The 21,014-nt window shown below is 40.6% G+C and overlaps 3 protein-coding genes across 7 annotated transcripts; 2 read left to right on the forward strand and 1 right to left on the reverse strand.

Moving 5' to 3' along the window:
* The first annotated feature begins 62 nt into the window (after positions 1 to 62).
* On the forward strand, positions 63 to 2,120 carry ybey (ybeY metalloendoribonuclease). Its single transcript, XM_051405037.1, has 4 exons — positions 63 to 323; positions 602 to 733; positions 1,215 to 1,283; positions 1,715 to 2,120. Exons 1-4 carry the CDS (start codon positions 63 to 65, stop codon positions 1,808 to 1,810), a joined length of 558 nt encoding a protein of 185 aa, XP_051260997.1. The 3' UTR covers positions 1,811 to 2,120.
* Positions 2,119 to 15,535, reverse strand: usp37 (ubiquitin specific peptidase 37). 4 transcript variants are annotated; one of them, XM_051405029.1, is made up of 24 exons: positions 15,349 to 15,535; positions 14,387 to 14,609; positions 13,151 to 13,301; positions 11,918 to 12,006; positions 10,682 to 10,797; positions 10,282 to 10,359; positions 9,881 to 9,969; positions 9,556 to 9,649; positions 9,218 to 9,373; positions 8,793 to 8,924; positions 8,486 to 8,609; positions 7,905 to 8,152; positions 7,688 to 7,805; positions 7,445 to 7,524; positions 7,132 to 7,296; positions 6,864 to 6,917; positions 6,573 to 6,720; positions 6,279 to 6,498; positions 5,952 to 6,118; positions 5,523 to 5,583; positions 5,211 to 5,326; positions 4,890 to 4,959; positions 4,523 to 4,661; positions 2,119 to 3,939 (listed from the first exon to the last, which is right to left on the reverse strand). In XM_051405029.1, exons 2-24 carry the CDS (start codon positions 14,558 to 14,560, stop codon positions 3,852 to 3,854), a joined length of 2,877 nt encoding a protein of 958 aa, XP_051260989.1. In that variant the 5' UTR covers positions 14,561 to 14,609; positions 15,349 to 15,535; the 3' UTR covers positions 2,119 to 3,851. The 4 variants fall into 4 exon arrangements, with proteins under 4 accessions (XP_051260989.1, XP_051260988.1, XP_051260987.1 ...); XM_051405028.1 differs by having other exon boundaries at positions 6,573 to 6,723; positions 15,349 to 15,534; XM_051405027.1 differs by having other exon boundaries at positions 10,682 to 10,815; positions 15,349 to 15,534.
* On the forward strand, positions 15,080 to 20,189 carry LOC127366194 (CCR4-NOT transcription complex subunit 9). 2 transcript variants are annotated; one of them, XM_051405036.1, is made up of 8 exons: positions 15,080 to 15,098; positions 16,566 to 16,751; positions 16,861 to 16,976; positions 17,320 to 17,429; positions 17,539 to 17,648; positions 17,927 to 18,025; positions 18,123 to 18,214; positions 19,268 to 20,189. In XM_051405036.1, the coding sequence occupies exons 2-8, from the start codon at positions 16,710 to 16,712 to the stop codon at positions 19,434 to 19,436; spliced, it is 738 nt and encodes a 245-aa protein (XP_051260996.1). In that variant the 5' UTR covers positions 15,080 to 15,098; positions 16,566 to 16,709; the 3' UTR covers positions 19,437 to 20,189. The 2 variants fall into 2 exon arrangements, with proteins under 2 accessions (XP_051260996.1, XP_051260995.1); XM_051405035.1 differs by lacking the exon at positions 15,080 to 15,098 and adding an exon at positions 15,572 to 15,970.
* The last annotated feature ends 825 nt before the right edge of the window (positions 20,190 to 21,014 follow it).

A 21,014-nucleotide genomic window follows, 5' to 3' on the forward strand; every position in this document is an offset into this window, starting at 1 on the left:
AACGTTCACGGTGGGTTTATTTATTTATTTTTGTTTTTTTGTTTTTACCTTTTTTCCACCTGATGTGTCGGGTTTTTTTTAAATTTTCTCCTTTTACGTCGAGTGGTTTTAAAATGGGTGTAGTTCTGCGCAATCTCCAGAAGGTGGTGCCTCTGCGCCGCGCCCGACTGCGCAGGGACGTCGACACACTCAGACACATACTGGGCGTCCAGAAGTTTGACCTGGGCATCATCTGCGTGGACAACCAGAAGATTCAGCAAATCAATCACATGTATAGGAAGAAAAACGTGCCCACGGATGTTCTCTCGTTTCCTTTCTACGAGGTAAAATATGCCTACAAATATGGGGTAGGTCGGGGTGTTGGGACTTGGGTTGGGAACCGGAGGGTCGCCGGTTCGAGCCCCACAGACGACAAAATATAAAGTGTGGACTGGTAGATAGAGAGATGTTATTGTCCCTTGAGAAAGGTGTCTAACCCCCCCAAAAAAACCTGCTGAAAACAGTTTCCCCTAGGGGATCAATAAAGTATATCTTCAAATAACAGTGAACCCATTAGTTGTTCACCAGGGTCCATGTTCTCCTTCCCTGTTTGTGTTTTCAGGACCTGAGACCTGGGAAGCTGCCTTGCCCCCTCCATAGAGATGAGCTGAACCTTGGGGACATTTTCTTGGGTGTGGAGTTTGTGATGAAGCAGTGTAAGGAGGACTCCTTGGACCTGCACGGGGCCCTCACTGTGAGTAGCTGCACACCAGACTTCAGATAAACATTAGTTGTTTGTGTTATTTATTGGCACATTGATGAATCAGTAAATGTGATACATGATTATATATATATTTATGTACAACTGCTTTGCTCTGTTTGCAGTAACATTTGCAGTTTTTGCACATATATATAACATTTCTAACACACATGATTTAATATTAGTCCTGTATTGTTAAACCATGCCACTACCGCCTGCTGTGACCCTGTGCAATGTCCCCTATCAATCACATCTGTATATAAACAAAAAAGCTCTATATTGTGTAAATAATATACAAAAACTCTTACCTACTATTTCTATTTTCATTATGTCTTGTATCTATCTATTTTATTATTTAGCGAGTGAATTTCCCCAGTGTGGGATCAATAAATGCTATCTTATCTTCAATTAGAATATGTTATTTATTATTTTTAGTTTGGTATTCATTGTTCCTCTTTTTCTTCTCGTGTTTTAGGTCATCACTGCACACGGTATCTGTCACCTGCTGGGCTACAGACACGAGACAGAGGAAGAATGGACTGAGGTTTGTTTGGAGATTACATGTGTGGTTGAAATGTTCGAATATCATTGTTCCAAAAAAAGACCCAAACCAAATCAAAACAAAATAAAAAGCACGACTAGACATCAGCGTGGATATTCATGAAAATATGGTCCCATAAAAATCTGGGTGAACACGACTGTTTAACTGAAACTGTTATTTGTGTCCATTTCTAAAATGCTTTGTTTAACCAGGTTTCATCTCTCAAGCAGAAACATTGCAGCACGTTTAAACGGCAAACTCTGCTCACATAATTATTTTTAGACATGTGCGATCTGATGTCTTGTTTCAATGCATTTTACACCTTATTAATGTGTAGGCCACAAATGTAAATCTGAATGTGCTGTTTTGTCCCCCCCTGTACACACCATAGTGGGTAATCTGTTTTAAAACATGTTGATTTGTTTTGTTTCCAGATGCTGCAGAGGGAAAGCTACATCCTCAGCGAGTACAACAGACTCACAGGAAGACATCTAGAGCCACTGACAAAGAGATGCACTCAGGATAGGTGACACTGGCTGTCGCCTGTTATCTCTGCGGTTGCACTACGTGCTTTATGGTGCTTGATGTTTTTGTTCACTATCCTTAAAGCAGGTGGACTTTTGTTGAATAAACTTTAATTCATTCCCTCATTCATACACAAATGTAAGTCCCCACCTGGATGCGGTCTTCTCCACAGTCACAATGTGCAGCTATTGTTTTTAAGGCCTTTTTATCAGCTGGCAGTAGACGTGTAGCAGTTTGTGGATATCCTCATTAAAACACTGGATGTGAATGAAAGACATTTTAAAAGATCAAATAAAAATAAAAAAGGTCTGTGCACTTTCACTGTAATATTTTATTAAAATCTGCTTTAGGAAGAGTCACTTGTGTATGAAGGGTAGAAAAAGCTGTTAATTTTTTTTTACTTCACAAATACATTATACCCCTCTTTACACTGCATCTGGGACAAGGTGTTCAGGAAAGCACAACGTCACACAAATGTAAATCCAAGGTGGACATAAAAAAAGGGGGACCAAATTCTGAGTAACCTTTTTGTCTGCTGTCATAATCGGTATGCATTCACGTTGCAACAGAATACTGCACCTTCAGGAGTCAGCTAGTAATAATAATGCACACTTTCTTAAAAAACTAAAGTGTTGAATATCATATTCAGTCCATACTCATACTTTTTTTTTTTTTTAAATCAGCCACGTTTTATAATGCTATATTATGTAGATTTTCTTCTGTGCTGTGGGGAGTAATAATAATTTGGTGGTCTGAATACACCCAGCAGACACCAATGTTTCAATATTTCACATTAGCTATTGTGTACTGAAGTGTGATTTCATTTTTACAGTGGTAACAAAAGAGCTGTACAACCAGTGTGGAACCAGTACAGGAATAATAAAATACTTCCTTTTGCTCCGTTCTATAAGCAAGCACGCCTGATAGGAACTAGTTGAACAGGGTTAGCAGAGGTCTACGGTGTTAAGTACTGTATACTGGCCTTAAAGACGGTGAAATAAAAAGACATTACGCTATAGCTAGCCTTCCTGGCGATCTATTAATGACTTCTATTCGCCGTGGCGTATCTTGATGGGTTCATTACGATAAATCAACCCTATGCTGCAATAAATAGAAAATCTTGGCTTTTTATAAAGGAAAATCTGACTTACACATTGTTGACAAAGAAATTCAAAAACAACAAGGTTGTGCAACATTCAAAGTAAAGCTTGTATACATATTTATAAAAGTTTTCTTGGGAGGCACAAGGTCAAAACCCCAAAAAGAATAAAGAGGGCTTTACTGAGAAAAGTTCAGTAAAAACAGGCTTTGTTATTATTGAGCTTAAGGATTTTTTCCCCCCAAAATCTATAATATGGAGACAACCACACACACACACAAATTAGTTCATAAGTCAAGCACAAAAAGCAACTGGGCAAACATCCACACACACTGTGATAGAAAGCTGATTTGAATTGGCCAGTTTGTGCCAGAACATAAATATTGCACCAAATGTACCCGCTAAATACAACAACCCTCTAACTCTATAATAGCTTATACTCCAACATAGAATATATCTTTATTTAGTTTAAGGAAATAAAGGGTCTGCAAAACATACAATCCATGAAGCACCAGTAGCATTCTGGTGTTTGATAGTTGCTTTTAAGTGAAAGTCTGAATGAACGGCATTTAAAGTTTAAAGAGGTGTATCAAGAAACAAACAAAGGGAAAAAAAAAAAACCTTTACAAAACAGCTGTTTGATAAAATCATAGCAAAGAAAAACTCCAGCCCCAAAAACATGGAGGCAAAATTTGATCCACTGAACATTTTTAACTGCATTTCTGGTATCTTAAAGAGTCTAGAAAGTTTAGCACCTGTGTTGGCATTTACAGGTGCTAATTTAGCAGGCCATTTAGTAACTCGTAGAGGAAAAGAAGTGCCTGAAGACGACCAAAAAAGGACGGCAATCAGTAGTACTCAAGGCTGTTCAGAGGAGAACTCCATCTACCAGGGTTTGTCTATGGATGTGTGTGTAAGTGTGTAGGTGGATGTCCAAAATGAAGCGCTCAGAGGGGTTGCAGGACGTTCCTTCCTGCCTCTGAAGTGCTGCTCGCTCCAGATCTCTCCATTTCAGACAGCTGCTCAAACACATCCCTGAGGACACAAGATAAATGTGCGTGTTAAAACCACCTCATGTAATGCCCTCCGACACAAACACACAATCATACACAAAGAAACCTGATCCACTACGCAGTGTTTGCTGGGGTGTAAAACTGGTGACTCACTGACATTACAAAGGAAACATTGCACTGCATGTGTATTCCACCCTGTCAAGTGGTCATAAATGGCTTCATTCAGGTTAAAGATTATAAGCAAACACAATTTCGACACAATGACAAGGAAAACAAACACAGCCTTGGTGCCTTTATATACACAACCAAACACCCTATCAGTACACCGTGCTTTACTCAAACAGTTTTAGCTATCTTGCCTTCAACAGGTTGGTACTTGGTCCTGGTTTCCTTATATTCAACTAAATTTTGTGTTCTTTCAACCTAATTATTCAGATTACTATTAAAAGTATATTTAACTGTGTCAAAACGTGTATTTAAATCGCCTCCATTATTTAACATTTTACTACTAATGTTGAAGTCTATCTACATTTGTCATAAACAGCCTTAGAAACCACGCTGATTTTAACAGAAATATACTGAAGCCTCCTGTTCTGCCAACTCACTTGTGCATGTAGAAGAAGATGTATCCACTGCGGTCACGGTCTCGCTGGACGGCTGCTTCCTGCGTGCGCGACACGTCCAGGTCGTTGTAGGTCAGCCATGACTGCTTCTTCATGTCGTACACGTCACTGATGTAATGGCCTTTGGGTGGGAAAATGAATAACGTTTATTTGGCATGTGTATGTGTTGTGGAAGTTGTGAATTCAAGAGGAGCAGCTCTTTTAGAGTTAGTACACATAAGACAGTGCTCATTAACACAAAGCACAATCATAAACAATATATAATATATACAATAGTTTACATAAATGGTGATATAAGATTTATCTGCACTGTGGACAGCAACACAAATACACACACACAAGCACTCACCAGAGGAGGAGCTGCTCCCAATGTGACTGACGACACTGATGAGTCTAAAAGAGTTTGCCAAGTCTCCGCTCTGTGGATTACAACGTTTATAAGGAGGTTACTATGCATCAAAGTGTTTCAGTGTATCCAGTGTGTACTGTATGTTATTAGTACAGCTAGAAAGGTTAAGTAGGAATAATAACGTCTTTTATATAGGAACGTTTTACTAGTCGCTTTTCAGTTTATTGTGCAAATACATTAAAAAAAATTTCATTTTACTTATGATCTAGTTTGATTTAAAATCACATGGCAGACATTGTGTGGCAGCAGGATGTTAAGTACCTCAGCGTTCCTCTTTAGGTTCTCAGCCTCTGCTTCAGTGTACTCCATGTCCAGCACGTCCTCGTTGCCAGAATCATCATCCGAGCACAGCAGATCAGGCAGAGAGTTGTTGAACTCTGTTGGGTGAGAAGGAGACACTAATACTGGTCAGGCATTTTTGTGGCAGTGAGTCTGATTTAATAGTGTCCGCTTTAACATACTCCAACAGTCACCAGCTGACCAACAGTGCACTGAAAACATTTGGCCAAAGAAGCTCTGCATGTGATCATCAAAGCTCATCAGTTTCAACAGTCAATCAATCGGGGTTCATACCTTGCAAACTGAGCTCAGTGGCCCTCTTCAGATCATCATCCTCTCTCATCTCTTGAGCCTCCTATTTGGGGTGAAGTGGAAACAAGGTATTACATTGAGATTTAGTGTAAGAAATTTCCACATTGCATTTTCACTTGGGGAATGTCTGCTGGGTGTTTAACGTCTGCTTGCTCATGAAGTACGAGCTTCAGTGGGATCAATACTATTCTGAAGTTTCTTAAGAGAACAAGTATAAAACTGCAGGATACCTGTTGAGACTGGATGGTCATAATTACTCATTAAGGATGAGACACACTAGTCACCACAATTACTACTTTCAGTCTGCATATTTGACATGGGTAATTGTTTCACAGCATTACTGTGCTACAATATAGCTCTTGTTCCATTCTTTAAAAAAGCCCTACAGATGTCACATGGCCTTTATCTTACATGTTCCTGGAGGCTTTGGGCCAGAGCCTGCTGTAGTTCCTGCTCTTCCCTCTCCTGATCCAGACTGTACTGCTGGACCCAGTCCAATTCCCCCTGCTGCTGCACACCCTCTGGAGTCTGGTTCTCCTTGTTCTCATCCATGGTCAAGTCCAGGGAGTCCAACACATCTACACAAGATCAACACACCAGTTAACTTAATACTTAGACACGAATCTAAGTCAAGTTAATTTAAATCACCCATATACTTGAGTTGAGAAAAGTAAAAACTGACTGCCCACAGTAGAAACCACATCTTCTGAATGCCTTAACTGCATAATGTTGGACTACCTGCAGGCTGTTTGGTGTCCGTTTCCAGCAGATCTGTATGATAGGCCAGGTCATGGGCGTCTGTGTCCCCAAAGCCTGTGTCAGGACTGCTGGTTGGCTCATCCTCCACAGGGGGTGGAGCCGAGAGCCCGGCCTCTTGCCGACTCATCTCCAGCACGGCGTCCAGCATTTCATCATCGTTTATGCCACTGAAGTCTGCAGAATCTATTGTTGCTCTCCGCTGAAAACATTTACACAGTGTCAGAACAGCAACTAACTAATCATAATTGTCAGCGTCTGTCAGCAAATTCTCACCTCTTCTGGTCTGTCATCGTCGTCAGGCAGACAGCTGCTGAGGCGTCGCTTGCGGCTCGCGCTCACCTTTCGGTTAGGCTGCTCTTCTTCACAGTCAGAGTCCAAGAGGATAGAGGTGCAGCTAGAATTGGCCACTTTCCCTCCAAACCTTCTACACACAGACATAAGCTGATGACACATTTTATCAAGGAAGCTTAACAGTTTGTTGTGGCCCATGTAAATCTAACACTTTCTTCTTTTTCTGTGTTTAACATCATTATTTGGAAGTCTTGCGAAACGAGGAGCACTTACCGGAGAGGTGCCGTGGAGGAATTGACCAACTGTGACGTTTTGAGTGTTCTGGACCTTTGAGAACAACAAAGACAATGTTTAGAAGCCTAATTATTTGCTGCTGATTAATTAACCATCATCTCCAAGCTAATGGGGCAAAATTTAACACATCCAGGTCAACTACAAGGTTTTTACTTTGTTATGGCTCAATAGCTCAGGATGTAAATATCCAAAGTGAGAATCAGGTTATTTTTCATACATTTTGTTTGAGGGGGTTTAGAGGTCTTACATGGAGGCTTGGGAACTCCAGCCGAGACTAATAGGGGGTCGTGTGGATTCAGTGCAGTGGGACAGCAGGGTCAGGTATCGGGGAATCACCACCTGCTGGCCCAGCTTGCTGTTCAGAGACAGCTGAGCGTTAAAGCTGTACCGTTTCAGGTGTAGAATGAGCACTCTGAAGAGGAGAAAAGATCAGAAACAAAAAAGTAATTGCCTTTTTTTGTTTACCATGAGCTGAAATGTACAACTTTAAGTATTTGGCAATTAGCATGATAACTTGTCATGGTGTGCATTTGCACGCTCAGTAGACAATGTGTAGATACCTGGGCAGTTTGCTGAACTTGTGTGTAACAGTCGCCGCTTTCCCATTGCACTTTTCACATGAGTACTCAATTTCCTCCATCTGTAAAAGGAAAAAATGACTTGTATAATTACATATTCAAATGTTTATATATCAAGTTCAGACCTGTTTGTTTTATGTAAGAACAGTTACTTGCAAAGGAATATAACAAGCTGGGAAAGTGGTCAAAGTATATACATACAACCTGTATATGTGAAAGACTCACTCTAAAAAAGAGATCCAGAGAATCCTGGATAGAGCGAAGTGGTAAGGTTTTCTTCCTGCGCGGTAGGTCGATGGACAAGTCGTTGAACTGTTCTCGCTTGGTCACCACCTCGCCACAGCTGCGACACAAAAGTATAACATGACATTTGTTTTCTCCAAAGTCAAAGATACATTACTTGGATACATGATCAGATGATGGAGCAGGAGAAAAGCCTCACCCTTTGCAAATGATAGTGTGCTGCACCTCGAATTCCATGTTGACCGCCACAGGGCACGTGTAGATGCGGGACGTGTCCACCTCTTCACCAGGCTCTGTCTTGGTCGCCGACGTTATTGCCTCCTGGCCATTCTCACACGCCACAGAGGACGACGAGGATGCTGCAGCCTCATTTGTCCAACTCTTGTTAATTTTCTCCACGTCGTCCTTTAACTGGTCCAAACACTGGCTCAGGAACTCATGAGCATCCTGGTAAACATTGTGACACACATGGACTTAATTAAGCACAATGAATAAATGTAAGAGCAGGGTTACGTACAGATGGGTGAAATCAAAGGAAAAAAACAATGTCGTGTCTTTAGCGTCCAGATACATAAAGCTGACCCAGACCAATCTACATAGACTACATGCCACTACTAAATATTGATTGATTTGTTTTATATTTTTACATTACATTAATTATTAGAGATCGGTTTTCTGTTTGAGCTTTGCCATTACATTTGACATGTAGTAGAGCTAAGAGCTTCACAAACAACCTTTTTGTTTGAACTTTGAACTGTTGATTCTGGAGGGAGATCTTACATTCTGCATGTTTCCAGAGAAACGCTCAGCTGTGGAGGAGATGGCACTCTTCACTTTCCTCAAGAGGTCCTTTTTTGTCTCTGGACAGCCCACGTCCTTCTTAGCCATAAGGTGAGCAAACCGCCTGCAAAGCAGCAAAGGTATCACACAGAATAATGTCAAATGTTTTAAAACATTTCTCTGTGCAGGTTTTTTCAACAAGAACCATAAAATTCAAGCACTTTGAAGCACATTTTGAAAAAAAGTGGTCCATATCCAATCCCACTCTCTCCCTTAAAGTTACCCCTGTCAACACAGAATAACATACCTGAGCAATGCATTGATGGGCACCTTCTTCCATGGGATGCTCTGCCTCAGCATGTCGTTAGAGAAGGAGGGGAGGCTGAAGAGGGACTGCAGGATGGCGTTCATGTAGCAGGTGTTGCCCAAGTTGGAGAAACTGTGATATACGAATGAAAGGATTACACACAAACCCCATTTAAGCCTTTTTTTCAACAGAATTTCCAACACTGTGCCTTTTTCCAGGACTTACAGAGACGTGTCTTTCACGATTTGAAAAATGTTTATGTTTGAAATCATAAATGCTAAGAAGGGAGGCATAAGCAGCTCTGTCTGATTTCAGTGGTGTATAATTTGGGGTCACAATATCCAAAATAAATGCAATCCAGTCTCTCTCATGTACACCAACTGCTTATGCTTACATTTAGTGGCGCCCATCTGGCTTATTCTTACCCTTGCAGTGGGGGCTGAGGCTGGGCCAGACTGGAAGGCCTCTGCTTGTTCCAGCCACCGTAGTCCAGAGAGGGGCGTACTTTCTTGAAGGGAGTGGAGTGATTGGGCAGCATGAGGCTTCTCTTGGCTGTGGTGGTCTGTCCTGTACTGGATGGCCTAAATTAAAGATTATGCAGATGTGAAAACCACAAATCCCTTCAGTAATCAGCAGCCAAAATTGTATATCCATAAAATAAACATGTGCAAAAATGTAATCCTATTCTCCCACTAGATGAAAGAGACACCAGAATCTTGTTTCACTAAAATGCTCGAGTATCCTCATAATACTTGAAACTTACCTATCCAGGAAAGAGTGGCTCTGGCTGTAGTCTTTAGTCACCGATCGGCTACCATAGAATGACGATGGCTGAAGGGGAGTGGAACCCAGTGGTGCTGAGGGTAAGGAAAAAGAGATTTAGTCTTAATATACAGGCTAATATTCTATGTAATCCCATTTATTGCCTCAAATTAAGCAAAGAATAGTTACAAAAAGTGCTTTAGTCCAGAAGTTATGCACATCAATAGGTAAATCCAATAGGCAAGATGAATTTTACTACGTAACTTAAGACACAACCACCAGTATATAGATGGCGTTGCTGCTGAGTTGTGGGTGTAGAAGTTTACCTGAGCTCCTGTTTTCCTCTGCTTGCTTCAGCTTATCTTTGCAGCTCAGCAGATACTTCCTGGATGGATCCGATGTGGCTTTGTTGTTACTAAAAAAAAGATATACATGCACATATTTTTCGGGACGTTATCTTACCGTGGAAACTTTGGAAAAATGTATATATAAAATATGTTATAATGTAAAATATTTGCGTGCACTATGATCTTCAATCTGACAGCAATCACACATGTAAATTATACAACTTACACTACTGTATAAATTAACATTCTGGTATTTGTCTAACCACCTTATGAGGAGATAAAAAGACACAGTCTGACAAAATGCTACATAAGTCAGGTCATTTTATGTCTATCCAGCAGCACCAAAGTTCAGTCTAGACAGTGAGGCATGTTGCTTTTACCTTGAGGAGTCATTTTCCTTGGGGTAGTCCTCAGTCAGGTCACTTTCAGAGTTAAGGAGTCTCTTTCTCTTCTCACTCCTGAAAAACAGTGACACAGAAACATTCATCACAGTTGTCACAAGCTTAAACTGACCATTACTAACCTGGAAAAAAGACAGAAAGACATAATACCTAAATAAATTAAAGGTGACAAGGTTCTACTTTAAAAGCACAGTCGCATGCATTAAGATAGTAGCAATGACTACATGCAGTGGCCTGTTGTGGTTGTTATTATTATCAGTATTTAAACAAAACAACAAACAACAATACCAAGCATCATCACCTCAAGCTATATTTGAAAATGATCGAATTATTCATCATCATCATTTGTAAAGTAACTGCAGCATGAACTTATATATACCTATTCTCAGAGAGTCCAGTGCGAGTGGGAGTGGAAGCAGCTCTACTCGGGCTGCTCAGAGGCTTCCGCGGTGTTGTGTCCTCCCGGCCTTCTGCACTCTGCCGCCTCTGTGTTGTCTGGAAGATGTTAGGAGTCTAGATATGTAAGTAAAATGTAATTGTATTAGGGATGCACCGATCCACATTTTTTCACTTCCGATCCCGATACCTGAATTTGGATATCTGCCGATACCGATACTATTCCGATAACAGAGCTCTGTTTGCTTTAATATTATTATTATCATCATTATTGTTGATTTTATATGAGGCTGAAATAAACTCCTTTCAACAAGCAAGTATGATATGTACGTATGTCCCAAAAGGCAACTTGAAGTAAGTATAAGGTCAGAAAAGGAAGTCAGAAAAACAGGAAATTCTGTTAACAGGAAAAATCCCATCCTGAAAACAAATATGCAACTGTAAGGGTTTCAAATTGATTGTCATGTCAATATTTATTAAATTCCCAAAATGTCAAATATTTTAAATACAATAAAGTGCGAGTGTGTAAACATCTTACACACACACACACACACACACACACACACACACACACACACACACACACACACACACACAATCAATAAAACAGTGTGCATCTGAACTTTAGCTTTCACGTTGTCTGCCTGGAGTTTACAGAAGTGATTCCTGACAGCTCCTTTTGTCTTTCTGCCCCCTGGCTAAAAAAATATCCTCGTGCTGTTTTCGTGTGGTGCTTTTTTAAACGTTTGATTGCGTTCGTAGTGTTGTACGACACGAGGGAGTTTCCGCCTCTCTGAATTACGGCTTTGCAAACATTGCATTTTGCTGTCGTGGTCTGCGGTGTTTCCAGTGTAAAGTATTTCCACACAACGAACATGTTGGCTAGCCACAATGCTGCTCAATGCTATCCTGCTCGCTGGCTACAATCTGTGGAATGGATTTCCTGAGCGGAGGCGTGTCTCTTAACTCTGTGTCACATTGAGCCGCGCCTCCGTTCAGGAAATCCCTTCCACAGATTGCAGCCAGCGAGCAGACTGGCCGGCAGGAGTCACCTGTGGAGTCATTTCAGCAGACAACGTTAAAGCGCAGATATGGCTCATGGATCCGTGAATTACGCTGGTATCGGTCCCGATACCGAATCGGATCGGCCCCATCCCTAAAGTGTATGCTTGTCTAAATATTTCCAAGTTAAAAAAAAAACACACGTGTTCTTGCTCACCTGTCTCTCCCCTGGCGGACTGGTCTCATTTTTCACAGCGCGGTTCCCGAGCACACTGAAGTTTGCACTTCCATGGGATGATTTTAAAACTGTAAAATTAAGCAAGAATAAGAACTCAGAACAAAGTATGTGAATGAAATCATCCTTTGAACAACTCAGTCTGGGGTTATAAATCCCTGTCTTACACAACCACAAGAAACTATGTATCAGAAAGAAAGGCAACTACGCAGCGTTGAGTAAAAGGAACAGGACTACCAGAAAACAAAAGGACAATGTGGGAATGAATCAGAATGAAATGCAACAGGATGAAAATGTTTTATGTGCTTCCCTCTAATCTGACCATTCTTATTCCAAGGCTATGTTAAAATCCAACTTGCTTCACATTTAGTTTTTGTAGTCAAAAATAATGTCAACATGTTAATTTTTTTTTTTATTAATAAAATAAAAAGAAAGAAAAAGTCTTTGGGGAAATGTTTAGAAATGCTCATGTTAGTCTCAGACGGCTGGAGGGGCGGTGTCTGTGTCCGATTGACAGCAGCTGGCAGAGTGCTGGTGTTACACCTTAGGAAACGCAGCCCATGTGTCATAGGCAAAGTGTGGTATTGAAGAGTAAGGACCACACTAGCATCTAATCGGACGGAGGTGACATTTGCAGGTTTACATGCTGTTTAATGTGCTACAGCTGAGCGGTTAGAGTTCTATCATGTGAACTGACAGCAGTGAGCTTTTCCTCTGAATTTATGGTGCACAACAAGACGTGTCTGTAAGTTGGATAGGAAGGAGACTTTGGTAGGTAAGCTACTGTGGTTGTTGTTCAAAGTGTGTTGTGTAGCAGGCGGTAATAAGGGGTCTATTTGCTTTACAGTATTCTGCCAAAGTAATGGAAAAACTAGGCAGCTACATCTAAACCTACACTTAATTTCAGTTTGACGTCACTAACCACTTTCATGTGACATTAACCAAATGCTCAACTCAAAATATATTCATGTATAAAGCTTAGGTATAAATCCTAAGAAATGTTGTCCTTGATAATTACAAATGAAGCAACGTTATGACAATGTAGTAATGATTTTATACTCTGTAACGGTCGGTGGATTAATTAAGATACAGACAATTCGACTTTCACGTCTCAAATAAGAATCACATTCCTTTGGTTACCATTGATCACTTTATCAATCACTTTTACCATCAACAAACTTTGCAAGTTCCTAAAAAGAGAAGTGGTGTAATTACTTGGCTTTCCCTGCTTCAGCTTTTCCAGGTATTCTTTAGTCCTCTGAACCAAAGTTGAGGGCATCTTATCCAAGGTGATGACGCAGTTGTCCTTCAGAGTCAGCATGATTCGGTTCATATTCTGGCTGACGGTCTTCACATTCTGGTTCAGCTGAGGGGAAATAACAAGATACAAGACAGTCAAATTAATTTCTTGATTGCAGTTTTTCCTGTTTTCTTTCTGTATGTTTTTCATATAAAAAACAACAACATGCTTTAATTTACTTGGATTGTAACACACAAATTACTTCACTCGTTATGTTTTTAGTGCCGCTTTCGTTTGACAGCAAAACTGCTGAAAAACTACCGTCTCCACAAAAAACATTATTCACTTCTCTGTCGCTACAGACTTGAAACATGACATTGAAAGGTTTACAGTTTGCCTCTTGCAGAGAGGGCGGCGGTTGTCAGCCTCTAGAAACATGTCAAACCACGCCAGCAGTAGCAGAATCCATCTCTCCACTGTCCACCTATTTGCTTATTATGATCCACATATTCATATTTTTGCCAGACTATGGCTAAATGAACAGCTTTTTTCCCCCCAATCCCAACACACAACCCTTGAGCTTGTTAGGGTTCCCACCAACCTGCCCTCTCTGGTGCCTAGAGCTCATTTAGATGGTCTGAATTACTGCTGTAAATTCATAACTGGCTACTGTTCAAGATGCTTAAGCAGTAACTGGCTTTATAAACAAAACATCAGACTGAAGAACAGCTAGTTATTTAATTTACAGGACTGGTAGTCAAGGACTGACCTATAGTACTCATGAACTGTGCAACAGCAGGAGGTAGATTGGCACTGTAATACTTTATTATAATTATTTTATACCAGAGACCTTTGACTTGTCGTTGAATAAAAAGAACACAGGTGTTACTAATAACATTATTAAGCAAGCATCCCAAGTTTTTTTTGTACCCCTATAAAGCTGGTTTCTATTTTGTTCTTTTTCATGCCCTACAAGCATGCACAAGACAATCAGCTGCTTTCCCTGAGGCTGGAGATATTTACATAATGAAGGGGGAAAAAAACGAAGACTGCTCTGATCAAATTCTTACAGGTGAGACAGATGTTTCCAAAAAAAAAAAAAAAACTGCAGTGGTGATTCTCAAACTATTACAATGACAAATGAATGATAAATACTGCTTTAGATTTCCAAGCACTCCTTTAGCAGTCAACTAAATAAACTGAACAAATACCTGGAAATTTTTGGAAGCTCCACCACAGTTGAATCTTAGACAGAGGCTGACTTTATTGTCCTTTTCCAGGATCTCAAATGTTCCCTCTTTCCACCTGGTGGTGCCCAGGTCCAGGCTGGTGAATCGGATCTTGACAGCGCCACCGCTGGAGAGTTTGGGCACTATGGTTGCCATGGCTTACTATCCAGTTGGTGCACTTGGAGGCTTGTGACCAAACAAAATCCTAAAAAAAAACAAGAGGTCAAAATTAAAGTGTGTCATTTGTAACCCACTCTCTATGTGTAGTCTCCACAGAGCACATTATAGTGCCACTGTATTACAGTCGTTGCTCCGTGGAGAGATGATAATAAAAGTAGGCTAATGAGCTCCAAGAGGATATTATTTCCACTAATATAGCGCCGGCTCATCAAACCACAAACACTTCATTTGCTTAGTATAACGTTACATAAATAAAAGTAAGCTGGCCCGCTATGTCCGAAACTGAGCGCTGGTGTAAAGTCACAACAAACTCCAACCACAAGCAAAGTAGCACAACAGCTAATAAAACCACAGACAACGTTGTAAGCGGCTCATAACACCGACGGTACGGAGGGGGGGGTCGGTAGACCATCCAACCAGCCCAACGGCCGATCACCAACCGCGGCAGCAGGAGGCGAGTGAAGCGCTGCGCACCGTTATTCTCTCCAGACGGACAGACACCGAAATATAACCGGTAAAGTTTACCGGACACCAGGCGGACACCAACTTACAGCCGAGCCTAATGTCTGTGCTGCTGTTACTGCCCTCCTCTTCCTCCTCCTCTTCCTCCTCATCTACAGACGCTGAATGGATGGAGGAGGCCGACATTAGCACGTCGGCTAGCAGGCTAGCGGGAGCAAGCTAACTGGCTAATTTGCCTGATTGTAATTTGGTGGTGCAAACAGATTCCCCCCCGTTCGGGTACATGGCCGCGGGTTCGTTACCTGTCGGTGAGGTGTGTGCTCTCGCCTGGAAACTTTTAAATCACAATATCGTTTTCGCGGGTCCTCCGAGGGCGGAAAGTTTGTTTTGCCGGCATTCAGCTGCTCCTCAGTCCGCCTGTTGTTGACAGTGGACCCGCACACGACGCCCCGCAACACTGCGCGATGATGGCGGGAATGTGAAAATTCACAACGGAAATGATCCGCGAGAGTTCAGCCGATCGCTAACTCTCGCGAGAGTTCACGTTTGTATTTAGGGTTGCCTCCGTCGCCTTTTAACAGTTAGCGGATTAACTATGATATCTAAACTGTAGCGGTCAGTTTTTCAGCTCCCGAGGGGGTGTTGTAGATGCACATAAATGCGAATATTAACGCGTTGTTGTTTTAATTAAGTTATGTTGTTTGTAATGTGGATCTACGCGCCTACTGGATCCAATTTGTCAGGACTATTAGCAGCTAGCTTGGGCTAGCTGCCCGTGCTCTGCGTTAAGTTACGCCAACTTTGTTTCATCGCAGCCTTCTTTAAGTTTGCAACCACACACAGACACACATTAACTGATATAGTAGTTATTTAACAACACATTGGGACCAGAAAGAGCTTCAGAGAATGCTGGCGACCGGAGCAGTGAGTATAATGGCGCACTGTGCAGTACCGACCGTGTTAACAGACGTTTCCCTCCTTTGTTTCCTCTAAATTTTGCTTTAAGGTTGTTAAAATCTTTTTTTTTATTTGACTCTGTTTAGCAGTCTATCATATAAACGTACTCTGTGTAATATTATTTAAGCTGAAGGCTGCACCATTTAAATAGAAATATTCTGCATTTATCCGAGATTCAGCTTTATTATTATGTGGTGTTCTTGAAAATCAGCTTGCACAGTTTGTAATGGCTGACCCACTTTTCTATGTAGAAAGTTGATATGTTAGCTGGGACATAACAAGGTGAATGCATGAGGATTGTAATTAAAGTGCCAATTCATTCACAGTGATGCCAGGATAAAGCTCCCATACAACCAGATGAGATGTTTTTAATATGTTGATACTATATTGTCGGTATGTCTATTAGTAACATATATAATATATGTATGGTAAAATTGTTGCAGATGTTGTCCCAGATTGTCTCCTTTCTTACACCATCCATCATATTGATTTACTTTATGTATCCAAGGTGTAATTATAGATGATGAATGCATTTGTTGATTATTTCCCGCTCCGTTTACAGGCTGTAACTAACGTCACAGCCCTGGCCCAGGTAGACCGGGAGAAGATCTACCAGTGGATTAATGAGTTGTCCAGTCCAGAGACCAGAGAAAATGCCTTGTTGGAGCTTAGCAAGAAACGTGAATCTGTGCCAGACCTGGCACCAATGCTCTGGCACTCCTGTGGCACCATTGCTGCCCTGTTGCAGGTATAACTCATGTCTCAGCCCTAGCTGTAGTATATCACTATATGTGTATGTTTATTATATTTACTGTTAACTGATTGCTCTTGTTATCTTATTCTTTTTCTCTTTGTAGGAAATAGTGAACATCTATCCGTCTATAAACCCCCCTACGCTTACAGCTCACCAGTCTAACAGAGTGTGTAATGCCCTGGCTCTTCTGCAGTGTGTCGCCTCACACCCAGAGACAAGGTAATGGGAGGTTTGGTTGAATGAAAAGTTGCAGTGGTTTTTGTATCTGACTTGTCTTTTAATGTTAGTGATGGCAGATTGTCTTGTACAATCCAGAACACAGTCAGAAAGTTGCCAAACTAGATTTGTATGAAGGATTTGTGTGTTTCTTCTAAAAGAACCGACTTCTTTATCAGACAACACTTTTTATTGACACAGAAATATGTGTTACACCTGCCAACTGGGGCTTTAACTCCTGTTATTCATGACTTGTAATGTTAATGTTATGTTAATATCTGATATTTAATACACAAGTCTGGTCACAATGATTTTAAAATGCTTTTACTTCTTTGTTCCTCACCAGGTCAGCTTTTCTTGCTGCCCACATCCCTCTTTTCCTTTATCCTTTTCTCCACACTGTGAGCAAAACACGACCGTTTGAGTACCTGCGACTTACCAGCCTCGGAGTCATAGGTAACCTTTTACTCCTGCTTAGGCGTTTTTAATTTCTTGATTGAGGTTAATTTCCACAGAACTGTGTCTGCATCATTTTCATCAAGCTGTCTCTCTGTGTTTACTGCAGGTGCCTTGGTGAAAACAGATGAGCAAGAAGTGATTAACTTCCTCCTCACCACTGAAATCATCCCACTATGTCTCCGCATCATGGAGTCAGGGAGTGAGCTCTCCAAGACGGTACTTAACTGTTCCAGCTGCTTTTAAAACGGTCCCCTAACTTCATTATCAGCTACACTGTTTAACTCCCTCTCTGTTTCCTCTTTTTTCCCCCTTTTTTTTAAACCAAAAAAAGCCCAGCTCTAATACCAGTCACTTCTCCTAAACTGTTGCTTGTTGCATGTATCACTGTTGTAGGTCTTTTTATTTTGTAAATAACACAATGATATATTAACTAAGAGCTTCAGTGACTAACAGGGTTGTAACTTCAGGTAACATCTCACCATTTTGTTTTGCAGGTTGCTACATTCATACTGCAGAAGATCCTGTTGGATGACACAGGGCTGGCTTATATATGTCAGACGTATGAACGTTTCTCCCACGTGGCCATGATCCTTGTGAGTGTCCCTTACCGCCCTAGTCTCTCTACACAGTGTGACACTGTCGGTTATAAGAGAATATCAATGTCACATGTTAACATCTTTTTCTTTGCAGGGAAAAATGGTTCTCCAGCTCTCTAAAGAACCATCTGCTCGCCTATTGAAGCATGTTGTTCGCTGTTACCTACGCCTCTCAGATAATCTCAGGTAGGGCAGCGTTATACACATGCACTGTATTCTGTATGTGGTCCACTGTTTTAACTTTGGCTCTTGACTGAGTGTTGATCTGTGTAAGATGAGCTCCAGTCCCTTGTGACCCTGTGGAAGCTTAAAACTGGGAAGAGAAAATCACTGAAGAATTTGACGATCAGTACTTGCCACTAGGAGGAGCCATGACATAAATACAGTGTGTGGTGACTGTCAGTTAAATGGCTCTTCGCTCTGTGGTTGGAACCTAATGTTTGTCCACTAACTGCAACATTTAGTTCAGGATCAGAAAATGAATTGAATAACATTTTAATGAATGAGTTTCTAAATATTTAGTGGTTACAGCCTTACAGATGCTAATATTATCATTCTTTCTCCTCCTTTATATCATCATGAAACTGATACTGTGGTCCTGTTTAGCGTTCTCCTGGTGGAGGTACACCACTCTGCCTGAAATAAAGGCAAATTAATACATTTTTATGACATTTTCAAGGAAAAATAGCAGGGACTCCAACACATTTAGATAAATCCCATGAGGAGATGTGTCAGGATCAGTCTGATTTAGCTCAGCAGGCGACATTGATTGCAGTGTTTCCTCAAGGATTTTTTTAGCAGTGGGGGCAGGCCCGTCAGAACACAATATTATGAAAAGTTTTATTTTATTTGAAAAAATACAAGTGACTGAAAACACACATTAACAAAATCCAACATATTATTAGCAAAGAAAAAACATAAATATATGAATCTGTTAATCAGTATTTTAATAGCATATTATTGTATATGCGATAACAAGGTATGTTTATACATGGCACTATAGGCCACCCTCCATTTTATTGTAGGCCCAGTTTAATTTGCAACACAATTTTATACGGTATATCTAGTAGAGGACCCCTCCTCCTTCTCTTTATAAGGTTTCCTTGTTGAAATGACCCCTGCTTTAAAAGATGTTTACCTTTCACGGCCATTTGGAGCCACCAACATTAGAAGCTGTCTGCTTTATAAAGAGATGCTGTTGACAGAAAAGTTATTGATTTGTGTCATGTGGTTCCTCAGAGCCAGAGAAGCCCTGCGTCAGTGTCTGCCAGACCAGCTGAAAGACAGCACCTTTGCCCAGGTGCTGAAGGACGACACCACCACCAAACGCTGGCTGGCACAGCTGGTCAAGAACCTGCAGGAGGGACAAGTCACAGACGCCAGAGGCATCCCACTGGCTCCGCAGTGATGGGGACAAAGTGTGTGTTTCACAGCTGACACAAAGGCACTCTCGCGTCACTGTCTAGATTTTGTATTTTGCCAAATGTGGTGCTAAGACTGCCTGCAAATTCAAGGACATAATAGAGGAGGGTTTTTTTTTTTTTTGCTTCTGGATAGATGGATTAATGTACACCAGTATGTCACCTCCACACACGGGGTCACTATCACAACTGAAATTCTGTGTTTTAAGAACCAGATAGCAGGTCGTAGAAAGTGGATCTACAATAATGATCTACTGACTGGAAATTGTTTATGATGGAAATATTTTTGGCACGATCCCTGAAATTTGGTTTATAAAGAGTTGTAATAAAGATATGTCTGGGGTTTGATATTGTACTGTTCAAACAAATGTCTTCACCATCAAAACAATAACAGTAATTTTTGAACAGCAAAGTTTACTCAAAATTACAAGTAACAGAAAAATACATTGAACTTGAAATAATAAAAAAAAAATGGCCAAATGTACAACAAAATGCAGCCTGTAAAACATTTATTGCTGAAGTTAACTGCATTTCAAGTTCTATCTAGATGTCCGTCAACATATCAGTACTGATGTATCAAAGATAAGCCAGTATTGACTGTTAATATTGGCTCTTCCGAAATATTGGTCAGCTCTGGTCTTTTCCCGTTTATCACTGTAACTTTCTGTAACATTCCACTTCATAGTAGGAGCTGTTACCCTTTTCCTTTTGTGTTTCAAATAAGACTTTTTAATCTTCTACATGACTTGTCTTTTTTTTCTTAAGCGTCTATTGACTTATATATAGTTTTATATTGGCCATGTATTTGGTAGCCTACCCTGGACAAGTTGCTTGTCTGTCACAGGGCTGATGCATATATACAGACAACCATTTACGCTCACATTTACACCTATTTAAAGTCTACAGTGAACTAGTTGGGCGTTTATGTGGACTGTGAGAGGAGATCCACACATGTACAGGGACAACATGCAAACTCAACAGTGACAGGACCCAGCTGCTACATAATGCACATGTTTCTATTAATTTCCAAACATAACAAATTAAATATGAAGTTAGGCTTAAACTGTGGCACCTATGTTTCATTATAGACTGACACAAAAGGTTTGGTCAGTGTGGTTTGAGTAGGGCTGCAACAAATCATTATGTTCCTTACATGTTGATCAATTATTTAGTCTGTTAGAACATGTTATGCATGTTATGAGAGCCCAAAGCAGCAAGTACTCAAGTCTTTTACATAAGTAAGAGTTGCAATACCACAGTGTGGAAATATTTAGTTAAAAGTAAAAGACGTGTACAAAAGTATTAGCATCAAAGTATACCTAAAAGTAAAAGTACACATTATGAAGAAGTCCCATTTCAGAATAATATCTAATAATATATATTCTATTATTGGATTATTGTTATTGATGTATTAATGTGTGCATCACTTTAATGTTGCAGCTAATAAAGATGGGCCATTATTTATTTATTTATATTTTATATATGTTACTTTTTATACTGCTGGGTAGCTTGTGAACATCCCCCTGGGGATCAATAAAGTCTTATAGACGTAATAATATCACAAT

The sequence above is a fragment of the Dicentrarchus labrax genome, unplaced genomic scaffold (genome assembly GCF_905237075.1).
Source record: "Dicentrarchus labrax unplaced genomic scaffold, dlabrax2021, whole genome shotgun sequence".
Classification (NCBI taxonomy): Eukaryota; Metazoa; Chordata; class Actinopteri; family Moronidae; genus Dicentrarchus; species Dicentrarchus labrax.